Consider the following 13,570-nt stretch of genomic DNA (forward strand, 5'->3'; position numbering starts at 1 on the left):
AAACGTTAACTTTGTTTTTTTTCTTCACAGATGCTGCCAGACCTGCTGAACTTTTCCAGCAACTTTGTTTTTGTTCATGGGCTGCTGTTTTGAGTTTACAGCACAGCAGTGTGTTAACATGACTTTATTGAAGTGAAGCTTAAGATGCCTGCTTACAGGGTGTGTGCCTCATTGCAAAGGTCACATGACTGCAGCAGACTAGGACAGACGTTGGTACGTAACTACATTTCAATCCGAACATCCCCCTTTTGATAGAGAAGAGAAAGAAGTGTGCATTATCATGTACATTTCGAATTACCCAACTTACCAACCATGTATACTATTGTTATCATGCCTTAGTAGTTTATTATTACCATTAGTCTGTATGTATGCATTGCCCACACAGTCCTTAAATCATGCTGGTCTCAATTGTACATATGCACGTTGTTGCTGTTAGCTGTTCATCTGGGTGAACAATCGCCAGGGAATGTTGTGTCTTTATCAATTCTTGCTGCTGTTAGGTTGCTGTGGACTTTTGGGTCTGAAGGTTCATTTGTAATCGGTGTTGGTGGTGTATTTGCCTCTTTCTGATAAGAAACGTCTACAGCTGGGCTTACGTGCCTGCTATGGGCACAATGTATCTGATCTTTTACTTCTACAGTGCACAATCAAGGTGACAACTGCTCCGTGCACGTTCTTCATTGTCTCTCAGGCTCGCTTTTGTTCAGATCATTAAATGTTTGTACCCTAACTGGCACTCCAATACTCCAGTCTGACTGATTTAAAAGACATGATGAAATTAAATTAAACTTTGTGCTGTTTCACTTTTGATTTTTTTTTTTCAAAAATACCTGTTACTACTTCTGGCTTCAGTAACATTTTTGCTATTAGTTTATAAAGGCATAGATTCGTACAGCACAGAAACAAATCCTTTGGTCCAACCAGCCCATGCCGAACGTAATTCCAAACTAAACTGGTGCCACCTGCCTGCTCTTGTCCATATCCTGCCAAACCTTTCCTATTCATGTACTTAACAACTGTCTTAAATGTTGTAATTGTACCCACATCCATCACTTTCCCAGGAAGTTTATTCCACATGCAAACCGCCTTTTGTGTAAAAAAAAAGGCCTCGTCTTTTTTAAATCCCAGTCCTTTCACCTTAAAAATGTGCCCCTTAGTCTTGAAATCCTCCATCCTAGGGAAAAGATCATCATGGTGCAACATCAATCTTTGCGCTGGACTACTTTTCATTTTCTTGTGTTGGTTTTTTTTTTCCCCACTCACGTTGGCTTGAATGTATCTTTGCAGGATTTGCTTGATTTCTTTGATTCATTTGGTGATATTAACTGCCATCTCAGCATTTCAATTTGCCTGCGGATAGAGAGGAGATAGTGTATGTAGAATTTTCCAATCTTCCATGAAGTCACTGTTTTTTACTCATGAACTGAGGGCCGTTGTCAGTCATGACAATGTTGGAAATGCCATGTGCTTTTAGGCATTTGAAGATCTCACTGGTTATCATTGATGTCAACTTGTCTGCCTCCTAGAAGTTCAGAATAGTTATCAACTGTTTCAGGATGGTCTGTTCCTGTGAGTGTGCAGAGATCATACCCAGCTTCATCCATCTTCTGTGTGGGATATCATCGGTTATCAGCAGCTGTCCAGCTTGCTTAGCATGGTACTCGTTACAAACACTGCACTGGCTGATGTGGTCCTTGATTTTGTCGCTCATGTTTGGCCAGTATGTCACATCTCTTGCCTTTCTCTGACTTGACCCAATTCCTTGATGGCCTGCATGGATGCACTTTATTATCTCCCCTCACCGCTCCTTCAGGATAATGACTCTATTACCTTTGTACAATATACTACCTTGGCTGTCAATTTATCTCTGTTCACTCGATATGCTTTTAGAGTAACAAGTGTGTTTATCTCCCTTTAATCATCCACCTTGCAATAGTTGGAGATTTGCATTTTGTTGGATAGTTTGCTTGATTTGAGCCAAGTGTTCATCTCTTACATTCCAGTGTCTTTGCTGGGCTGATGACTTCCAGATCGTGATGAGCTTCTGTTTCATGTTGAATTTGGAAGATCTCTCACTCTGTTCCAGTGTCCTCAACTTTCTTCCTCAGGAGGACTCTTTTCAACAGCAGGTTGGCTGTATGTAGCTGCTTCCCTTTGTTTGACTGTTACTTCGAAATTAATTCTCTGTAACTGGAAATTCTTTGTAAATGCTTTGGAGCAGAGAGCAGTGGTTCGAGGAAAATGCTTCCAAGTGGCTCGTGGTCAGACTCGACTGTTGCTTCATCCCTTAGGTATTGATGAAACTGTTCACAAGCAAAGATAATGGCTGGACACACTTCCTTGATCCTGGACATAATGTTTTTCTATTTGTGTTAGAACCTTGGATACAAAGGCACCCTGTTTTGCCAGCATCATACTGCAGGGTGGCTTCATTATTTATGTCATAGTATTTCAGCACCGATGTTTTGTCAATAGTTGTTTGATTTTACTGATTGCAATGTTTTGTTCTATGCTCCAGTACCAATGCACATCCCTGTATGAGAGTTGGCAGGATGATGTGCACTCTAACAACAAAATTGGCAAGAATTTAGCTAAATACTTGATGAACCAAAAAATTGTTGCACTGTTGATCATGGCATCATTCCTTCAGCTTTCACGTTTTCAGCATTCTGTTGATGTCCTTTCACTGTCAGTATATGGCCTATGTACTTCACTTTGACCATCTTTAATTGTAATTTTTTATTCAACTTTAGGTTCATGACATAAGCACTGTCGAGCGGTTACTCTAGATTTTGATTGAGGTTAACAATGGCTTCTTCTATTGTTTTTATGTATCAATAAACTAGCAAATCATTCATGATATATATCTTCCACTCCAGAAAGATCATTAACTATCTTCTATTGATTGCATTAATATTCTTCTGGAGCAATGGAAATGCCAAAAAGTATGCACAACCATCTGTATCTCTCAAAGGGTGTCCAGAATGTCATTGAAAAACTGCTGTTTTCATCTAGCTTCACTTATCAATAGCCATCTTTTTATCAAGGCAGGTAACGACTTTTGCCTTTGAAAGTTGTGGCAAGATTCCTTCAATAGTTAACATGCGGTAGTGAGATTTCTTCAGGACTTATTTTTTTGATTCTTTGGCTAAATGAATACTCCCAACTTTTTAGATTGTTTCACTGCTTTAATGCTGCTAATCCATTCTGTAAGAGTTGACACTTCTTGACTATTCCTTTCTTTTCCAGCTCTTCTATTTTATCTTTCAGGCTGGCTTTGAGACCAGCTGGAACTTTACTCGGCAGATACTGAATTGGTCATTGCATTCTCATCCACTTCAACATCATAGTCTTCTGGAAAATGTCTTAACTTTATGAATGCATTTTATATTCATCCAGAATGTTTTTCATGGTCAATAGTTGCATGTGCTGTGATATGTTGCAAATCTCTCTTGGTCCATTTGAGGGTTACTAGTCCAAGCTTTAGACTTGCTCCATTGTGTGATATTTTGTTGCACTCTATGACATGGAACTGTAGATCATTTTTCTTAATATGGCAGTAGGCTAAGAGTAATCTGTCCTCTCAACACAAATACAGCGCCATCATTTCATTTTAACCTTAGTTTTGAGGGTGTCATTTTTGGATCACCATGTTGAGCTAACTTGAAAAGGTCTGTGAATTTAGTGATGTTACAAGACATACTGGTTACTATCTGACATTTTATTTTGACCTGAAATTCTTCTGCTGGCCTCCTGTCACAAACCATGTCTCCCGTATTGAATTGAGTGAACCAACCTGTTATATGTTGTATACTGTTGTATATTCATCAGGATCTCTAGCTGCTATCTCTCCCAGTGGCCATTTATACCTGCTCGTTATCCTTTTTAGCCACACACTTGAGCAAAATGATGAAGCTTTTTGCAGTGAGCTTCCCCCTGCTGTACATGCCTCCTTATATGTTGCACAATGTAGTTACTTCTCTTGTGCAGTACTTACTTCCTTCCCTTTGTGATTATTATTCTGCCCTTTGTGTCTGGAATATTTGTCAGCAGAATGCAAGACCACAGCTCTAGCTGCTGATTCACAACTTGGCACTTCATATGTTACTTGCCTTCATGAGTATGAGCTTGTTCTTCTCTCTCAGTAGGTGTGCTTTCACTTCTTTATACCTTATTCTTAATACAATCCTGTCTTTATTCACTCATCCTTTAATTGTGCAATTTCACAGCTTTCTGTAAGCTGCGTTAATGATGTTATGTATTGATTTAAAGGATTCTTTTTCACTTTGTTCCCTTGTATTGAGTATGCATTGTTCATACATAGCATCCACTTGGGGCTAACAATGTACTTTCAAATCTTTTAAAATTTGTGTTTTTTCTGCTCAGAGATTCAGGGTGGAATATATTTGGATACTGTTGGGAAGAGACTTTGATAGATTTGTAGCACCTTGCACTTGTTCTGGTTTGCTCAATAAATCTCAGAGATAGTAAGAACTGCAGATGCTAGAGTCAGAGATAACAGTGTGGAGCTGGAGGAACACAGCAGGCCAGGCAGCATCAGGGGAGCAGGAAAGCTGACGTTTCGGGTCGGGACCCATCTTCAGAAGTGGGGGAGGAGGAAGGGAGCTCTGAAATAAATAGAGGAAGGGTGGGGCTGGGGAAGGTAGGTGGGATGGTGATAGGTGAGTGTAGGTAGGCAGTGGTGGGGATTGATCAGTGAGGTGGGAGGAGCGGATAGGTGGGAGAGGAGGAGGACAGGTCAAGCAGGCGGGGATGAGAGGGAGGGTTGATCATGGGATGAGGCCAGGGGTGGGAAGATTTTGAAACTAGTAAAGTCCACATTGAGACTATTGGGCTGTAGGCTCCAGAGGCAGAATATGAGGTGCTGCTCCTCCAGTTTGTGGGTGGTATCATTGTGACACTGGAGGAGACCCAGGATGGACATGTCGCCCAGGGAGTAGGAGGGGGAGTTGAAGTGGTTCACAACTGGAAGATGTTTTCGTTTGTCGCAAACAGAGCACAGGTGCTCTACAAAGCAGTCTCGGTGACTCCGCTCCACACTGCTCAATAAATCTGTTGTTTTTGCATAAATCTGTCATTGTTTTTAGAAGAGTTCCCAGCAGGAATTAGTAGGGGAAAAGCTGCAGCCATTCTATCTTCATGTTTTCACTGAGATACTCAACAGTTTTTAGTGGCAGCTCCTAGCTCCGCAGCTGTGCTTTTTAATGTGTTCAACCCCAGGACTTCAGTGAAGTGAAGCTTAAAATGTCTGCCTCAAGATAGAGATTGTGTCAAAGGCAGACTACGACAGACATTTGTACATGATTGCATTTCTATCCAAACATCCACACTCAACTAGCATGGTTGTAATACATAGAGAAGTGCTCAAACTTGGGCCTGATTGCAGTTGAACAGCTTCCACAGAGCTGTGCCCTCCCCACTGATGATCCAACATGGTTATGAGGAAGCATTAAAGATTTAATGAAAGAAAATACTTATGAACATACTATCTTTATTAGCTTAGCCAACTTTTAAGAGCCCAGTGTAGTATTTCTTCTATTCTCAAGAGCAAATACAGAGTAATTCAAATGAGAAATTCTCAAGATAGCTTCAATTATTAAACGTGATAAATTTACACATGGTTTTTGGTGCTGCATTACTGTGATTGTATATGAAAGATCAATGGCCTTTATTCCATAACTTGTATTCTAAAACCATCAATGGGTTCTATGCTGTACAAAATGTACCTTCTTCAATACAATTTACTATGAGAAAGGCATGGTGAGTAGTTCCTGTCAGTGAAGATTAAAGCAAATAACCCAGTCCCCAGGACTTGAGTGCATGATCAAGGCTCAATCTCTAAGGTTCTACTGTCAGCTGCTGTCCTTCAGATGACAGATTAAACCAATTCTGGGAGTACTGGATGATATTAAAAACCCTTTGGCACTACTCAGAGGATTGGGATCTCCCAGGCACTTAGTCCACATTTACAACAGCAAAAAGCAAATTAACCTGTTATTCATCTCATTATGACTTTTATTGGATGATGTTCTGCTTAAATTGGCTATAAAGTTTTTCTGCACAATAATAATTGCTGTGTTCAAAACAACTTATTAAATGGAAATGCTTAGGAAATTTTTTTGAGAAATGAGAAATACCTATGGGAGAGAAACAAAGCTCCCTCTTTCTCTTCGTAACTCGAGTTTGTTCCATTTAAAATTAATAGCTAGTTTCTTTTAGTGTCCAGTGTCTTTCTGAATATTTGACTATTTATTTTTGCATGATGTATTCTGTACAAACTTTCAGCAAGCAAGGGATATTCCAATATAAAAAATAGAGCATTGTAAGAGTATTGAACCCTATAATAATGCAAGCATGTTATTTGCCGACTTAAATGCAGCAGTGTGTAACTTTGTGCAATCCTTTAAGTCAAAATATGTAATTATTTAACTTTCTTGAGTCAATTGGGGTTGACATCTTTTAGATTCTTAGCTTAACTGGTGATCTGTCTGACCTTTGATCCCAAGAATAATCAGAATCTATTTTCTGATGCTGGAAAGGTTTTTTCAGTGCAGTTTTCTTTGCCACATTCAAACCTCTATGCCACAGTTAAGTGTGAGGTTATGCACTTTGGTAGGAAGAATAGAAGCATAGACTAATTTCTAAATGGGGAAAGGCTTTTGAAATCTGAAGCACAAAGGGACTTGGCAGTTCTAGTTCAGGATTCTGTTAAGATTAACGTGCAGGTTCATTTGGCAGTTAGGAAGGCAAATGCAATGTTAGCATTAATTTCAAAAGGGCTAGAATACAACAGCAAAGATGTACAGCCTCAGTAGTATAAGCCTCTGGTCAGACAGCATTTGGAATATTGTGAGCAGTTATGGGCCTTGTATCTAAGGAAGGATGTGCTGGCATTGAAGGGGGTCCAAAAGACGTTTACAAGAATGATCCCGGGTTTAAAGAATCTCTCTCTTAGGACAGGGGCTGAGTAGGTTAGGACTGTACTTATTGGAATTTAGGAAAATGAGAGGTGACCTTCTTGAAACATACAGGGTTCTTATGTGTCTTGACAGGATAGATGTGGAACAGTTGTCTCGCCTTGTGAGCGAGTCTAGGACAAGAGGGCATAATCTCAGAATAAGTGGCCATCCATTTAAGACAGAGTTGAGGAGGAATTTTTCTTTTAGAGGCTGGAATTCTTTGCCACAGAGAGCTAGCATATCTGGATTATTAAGTATATTCAAGGCTGAAATACGCGGTAAATCAGTGCGGTAATCACGGTTTATGGAGAAAAGGTAGGAAAGTGGAATTGATGATTATCGGATCAGTCATGATCTCATTCAATGGTGGAACAGACTCTGGGCTAAATGGCCTGCATCTGTTACAAAATCTTATTCTACTCAGTGATATTAACTCTGGAAATGATTAGGTTCTGTATGAGTTCAAATCAGGCCTTGTATTCCCTCAGGAATGCTTTGGATGTGCTTGTACGTAAACAGTGGTATATGTCATTTGGTAGATTACCTATTGTTTATTCAGTGTGCTTTACAAAATAGAAAGTGCTTCTCTGTTCAACATGTCAGGTCAGAAGTGTAGATCAGAAGCACCTGACAGCTGAAAATTGCTTCAAATTTGGCAGAAGTAATATCTAGAGTTCTGCTGTACACTGCTATACCATTCTATAGTCATGCAATTTTCTGTTTGTTTTGCTTTTGCTACTTTGGTTTAGACAAACATTTTTGTGTTTCACTAATGTTAATGAATGTGGTCAATATGTGATAATGACCAGGTAATTTCATGATATTGATTGAAGGACAGTTTTTGGACACCAGGGATAGCTCCGGGCTTCTCTTTAAAGTAGTGCCCTGGCTTAGTTTTCATCTAATCCAGTAGGTGAATGGGACTTCGGTTTCATGTCTCAGTCAAAAGGCAGCACCTTGAACAGTGTACAGTTATCTTCACTGGCATGTGTGGTTTGATATTTGTGTGCTCAAACCAGGAGAAGAACTTGAACCTGGAGATGTATTGTTCAAAGGCAAAAGTAGTATCAACTAAGCGACAGCTGACTCTTTATAAAAACATAGGTTACAGCATATAATGAATGATGAATTATTCCTTTGTAAAAATGGATCTTTGCGTCCTAAACAACACAGTCTACTTATTGTTGAGTAGACATAGTGCAAAGGCCACCGGGGTTTAATTGGTCAATAAGCAGACAATGTAGTTGAGATTGTTCATGGTTCACTATTGAATCCTTCACCAGGCTGTGAGTGAGAAGTTGTGGTGACATGCGTGTCTTTTCCAAATGCTATTACAAAGTGGTTTTTTTAATATGCATATATTCTGGCTTGAGGACTGATCATCTCGGTTGGCTAAGTGGACCAAAATCCCTGTTCAAGTTTAGATAGATTTGGTGCTTGCTGACTTGCCCTACCCAAAGTACAGAAATCCTGGCTGTTTGCCTTGGTTAGGTTAGTAGTTACAAAGTGTTTGCTTTAGGAGTAGATTTTTTTTTCTTTTCGGAACATTGTTTCTTGTATTTTAAATGATTTTCATTCACTCATTAGAAAGATTTTTGAAAGAAATTAACACTTTGCAAGTGAATTTAAAGGGCTATGAAGATAGGGCTGAAGAGTGGGACTAACTGGGTAGCTCTTTCTAGAGTTGGCACAGACATGATGGGTCAAATGGCTTCCTGTACTGTAAATTCTATGACTTTTATTTTGCCTAATCACTACAATATATTTGACTAGCATTTGCTTGCCTATAATTATTTAACAAAAGCTGTAATGATAAAGTTATCCATTGCTTTACTGAGGAGACAAATGAGAGAAAGTTTGGAAAGCCATTGGGCTTATGCCACTTGGACAACAATGGAGATAATTGTATATACCATGAGATGTGGCATAATTATGACGAAGTGAGAGTAAAAGCTGGCATTGCTTAGTCTTTATGATCTTGCTATCTTTAATGATGTTGATTTTTAATGATGTCATTTTTAGGTGATAAAAGATTAGAGGGTGGTGAGCAGATGGCATGGAGGAGGCAGAAGGTGAAAATGGAGAGGTGTGTTGGAGTAAGGAGAATGGGAATGAAAACATGCAGGAGTTTTTTTTAAAATGCTAATTATTTTTTATTTATGTAAAGTCAGAGGCAGTTAGACACCTGGCATGACATTCTTCTTCCAATTCCATAGCACTTAGTTTGAATATTATCATGTTCTAATATTCGTGTGTACATTGACATAGTGAAAGCAAAAGTAAATGGTACACGAAAACTACAGTACTTTTAAATGGATTAATAATATTTGCAGAGCCTTTGGAAATTTGACTGACAGTGCTAGGATGTTGGATGATGAGAGTGTTATGGCTGAGTCAAGAGGAGAAAGTGCCCAAAGACATGTGAAATTGGAAAGATTGAAGGAAGCATTGAGAACCAAAACTTAAAAGCTGAGCTATCACCTCCCTAGCCACCCAACCTGGACCTCGATGGCAGGCAGACTAGAAACACTTCACTGAGGCCTGTGTTCCAAGTGCAGTGGGCAACCTAGCTCCCCTAAAACAATGTCCAGACAATATCATCCAGGAATTGCAAATTGCAGTCAAGAACATACAATTATAGAATAACATAAAGGAAAATATAGAACAGATTAATGGGCTCTGGTACTTCTCTGAATCCAAGGGGTAATCTGCAATTCTAATTTTGGCCCAGTAATTTGAAGACTTGGAAGTTCCATTTTAGTGTTAGAGGTGGAGTTGCAGACATGACTTGAGACCCAAGTCAAATCATAGTTGCTCCCTTGATAGTGTCAAATTCTATAAAAGTGTTATCCAGAGTTATACAAGGTGGGGGTGGGGGTGTTTAATTTTGACATTGGATGAGAATGTAAAGCTAGCTTTAATGATTCAGCCATGCATTTTATGAATCACTTCCAATTTTCATTTTCTTTTCCATCTCTTGCAAATATAACATTTTACAGTACTACCCCAAGTCAAAATTACTCATCAGAAATATGTCACCGACCTGCGAAGCTTTATATTTGAGAAGATTAATTCTGAGTAATTACAATATCAATTTTTATACTTCTCAGGATCTTTGGAAGTAATGAACAAGACCAGGAAGATAATGGAGCAAGGAGGAGCCCACTTCACAAATGCATTTGTGACAACACCCATGTGCTGCCCTTCAAGATCATCCATGCTGACAGGGAAATATGTCCACAACCACAATACCTACACAAACAATGAGAACTGTTCATCTTCCTCCTGGCAGGCCACACATGAACAACAGACATTTGCTGTGTATCTGAACAGTACTGGTTATAGGACAGGTATGTTACTGAAAGAAATTACAACCCTTTTTATGATATTAGTGATAAATCTTAAAGAATCTGAATACTTTGTGGAGAAAAGCCCTCTTTATATAAAATGAAATTGTGACATGGAAATATTTTAACTGTGGTAAAATTTCAATAGAAGAACAAAAGAATGTAGAAAATTAAGTAGTGTTTATGGAATGTTCTAATTAACAATGTAAGCAAATAAATGACCCACATCTAGGAAATGTATCATTTAAATGAATAAAAATTCCAAAAGTTGCTAAGCTGAAAGTTTTATCTATTTATTATTGGTTGAAAGACATGTCTAAAGAACATGGAAGTAGGGATGACAATGGATTATTATAATGGTATAGGTGTAATTTACCAAATAACCATCCAAACTGTAATTTCAACTATAAACTCTCATAAATCCACGCAAGTTAGACTGAATGTTAAGCTATTTAATGTGGTTTTGTTCTCTATAACTAGTTGTAACTATACATTGAGCCAGATAATAATCGAGATTTTAGAACCATCTGCAGATTTGATCTAGCTTCACTAACAGATCTTTATTAAATAACCACAGATTACAATTCTTTATTTAGAAGTATAAAATCTTCTAAAGCTGAAAGAAATTCTAATACTTTTCCAGTCTAGTTAAAACGTAATCGTTTGAAAATGAGAACACCATGTATGTCAATTTCAAGTAGACAATTTTCACAGTGATCCTATAATCATGCTAAAATCTTATTTGCATGCTGTTGGTCCTGTTGTTCAGGCCAAAGTGGCTTCAGTTCCACTGTAGTAGGATTAATTAAGAGACCTTCCACTGGGATTGGTTTCCAATTAACAACATGATCTATCTCTCCCAGTAGCTGGTTGACTCAGAGGACCAGCAACTCAGCAGCACTGTCAATAGAGAAGCAGATGCAAGGAGAGAGCATCTTGATGTGGAGCTACTCTCAAAGGATGGGCTAAAAAAATTCTCCAGCCTAGGCATCTAGGCATCAGCACTATCAACAGAAATCTGTAGTGGTGCCTTTGGCACTGTGGGGCAGTCATTTCCACAAGGGTCCTATGCTTGTTCTGTGGAGTCTCATGAAAGTAGAACCCGCTGGGGAGGCCACCCGGATATAGCTGGTGGACAAACCATGTTGGGTTGGGTGCCAATTTGAGGCTTGTAAAATTCCTGCCATCTATTTAAGTGGCACGGTGGCTCAGCGGTTGGCATTGCTGCCTCACAGTGCCAGGGACCTGGGTTCAATTCCACCCTCGGGCGACTGTCTGTGTGGGGTTTGCACATTCTCCCCGTGTCTGCGTGGGTTTCCTCCAGGTGCTCCGCTTTCCTCCCACAGTCCAAAGATGTGCAGGCTAGGTGGATTGGCCATGGGAAATTACCCATAGTGTTCAGGGATGTGTAGATTAAAGTGGGTTATTGGGGGGTGGGTCTGGATGGGATGCTCCGAGGGTTGGTGTGGCCTAGTTGGGCTGAAGAGCCTGTTTCCTCACTGTAGGGAATCTATGAAACTATCCTGCTAATGGGACATTTAATAGGACTCTGTAGGTGCCCTTGTCCAGTCAGTGGATGGCTAAGCTTACCACCATTCCTGCCTTTAATATTATTCTACGGTTGTGGGAACCTGTCTGGTTTCACTCCTGATGCTGTTTTCCACCCACCTCCCAGTCCAATATGAAAAGGTTGATTAAAATGCAGTCCAATAGGACAAGTGTTGGCCTGTCCCATACATATTGTAAGATTTATTTGCAAACAATCTCATTATCCCTCATTCTCTAACATCCATCTCCTCCACACTGACCCCTCCCCCCACCCCCATTTCTTAATTCAGGGACAGAATTAATGAATATCAATTGTAAAGTCCCATGTATTCAATTTCCATTTTTTAAAACCTTTTCAATCAAGGAATATGAGAAACCTTTGTGAAAGGCAGTTCAGGTTTGACTATCATATTTGAATCTTTTGATGAAGGGAATGCATGGTTACTGGCTTTCTGTGAATTTAGAACACCTTGATGTACCCAATAAAAGGCTGGCTAATAACGTTGAGTTTCATGGGATCAGAGGGTCAGTGTCAGTTCGATTTTAAAAACAAAAGTTGGCTGATAGGCAGATATCAGCGGGTGTTGGTAAGATTTGTCAGACTGCAAGATGGGAGACAATGGTGCTCAAGGACTGAAGTTTCAAATTAAATAAGGATATGAAATTTGGAAGCATGTCAAACAGGATGATACTGATCGACTGCAAAAGGGCATAGATAAGCTGGCAAAATGGATAGACAAGGGACAGATGGAATTTGATGCAAAGAAGCAGAGTTGATGCAATTTGGCAGAAGGGATATGTAGAACCAATACAGATTTAGTGACAGTTCTAAAGAGCATTTCAGAACAGAGAGATGGACAGTTTTGTGCATAGCTTTAGTAAAGTGGCAAGATATTTGAGAAACTAGTTAGAAAACCGTACAGACCTTGGGCTTCCTAAATAGAGGTGAGGAGTATAAAGGAAGAGACTATGCTAAACCTGTCTAAAGACCTGAATTGACCACAATTAGAGTGTTGGATCTAGATTTTTTTAAGAAGGATGTAAAGGCCCTCAAGAAGGTGCAAAGGAATTTGACCAGAATGATTTCAAGGAATGTAGCAATTCAATTAGGTTGGAGAAGTTAGACGTGTCCAATTAAGATCAGTAGAGGCTGAGGGAGATCTGATAGAGGTGTAAATGATAAGCTTAGACAATGTAAACTGAGAAAATCTGTTTCCCATCATCTGAAGGTAGATGGATAAGGGGCATAGATTTAAATTTGTGGCCAAGAGGAGAAACATTTTTATGCAGCAAGTGGCAATGACTCGGAATTTGCTGCCTACAAGCATGAGGGAAGTGAATTTGATGAGTAATTATAAAACAAAGTTGATAGCCCTGAAGTTTGTTTACTTCAAGTGCTTACAGTGATGCAGTAGGGGAATGGGAATAATTTGATTATGGTACAGAGTGTTGGTAGACTCGATTAGACAAATGGCCTCCTTCCATGCTGTTATGACTGGCTGACTACGGCAAAAGATACCACGTGGCCATAGTTAAATTAGTGTGTGAAATTATTTCCTGTTGGCGGTGTATTCTGGTCTTACTGGAAGCAGAGAGTGAAAAACCTGGAATGGGTTTGATGGTGACTAATGATTCTAGACAGACCTGAAAGCTCCCAAGGCTAGCTGCGTAGTATTAGAATACACCAGACCTAGC

At 39.4% G+C, this 13,570-nt stretch overlaps 1 protein-coding gene across 1 annotated transcript in view; it reads left to right on the forward strand.

Moving 5' to 3' along the window:
* LOC109928319 (extracellular sulfatase Sulf-2-like) overlaps positions 1-13,570 on the forward strand; it is a 299,004-nt gene that overhangs the window by 202,042 nt on the left and 83,392 nt on the right. Inside the window, exon 4 of the mRNA XM_048608567.1 lies at positions 10,091-10,330. Within this exon, the coding sequence (XP_048464524.1) occupies positions 10,091-10,330 (240 nt within the window). The remainder of the gene's footprint in view (positions 1-10,090; positions 10,331-13,570) is intronic.

Source organism: Rhincodon typus, chromosome 19, assembly GCF_021869965.1.
Source record: "Rhincodon typus isolate 14 chromosome 19, sRhiTyp1.1, whole genome shotgun sequence".
Taxonomy (NCBI): domain Eukaryota; kingdom Metazoa; phylum Chordata; class Chondrichthyes; order Orectolobiformes; family Rhincodontidae; genus Rhincodon; species Rhincodon typus.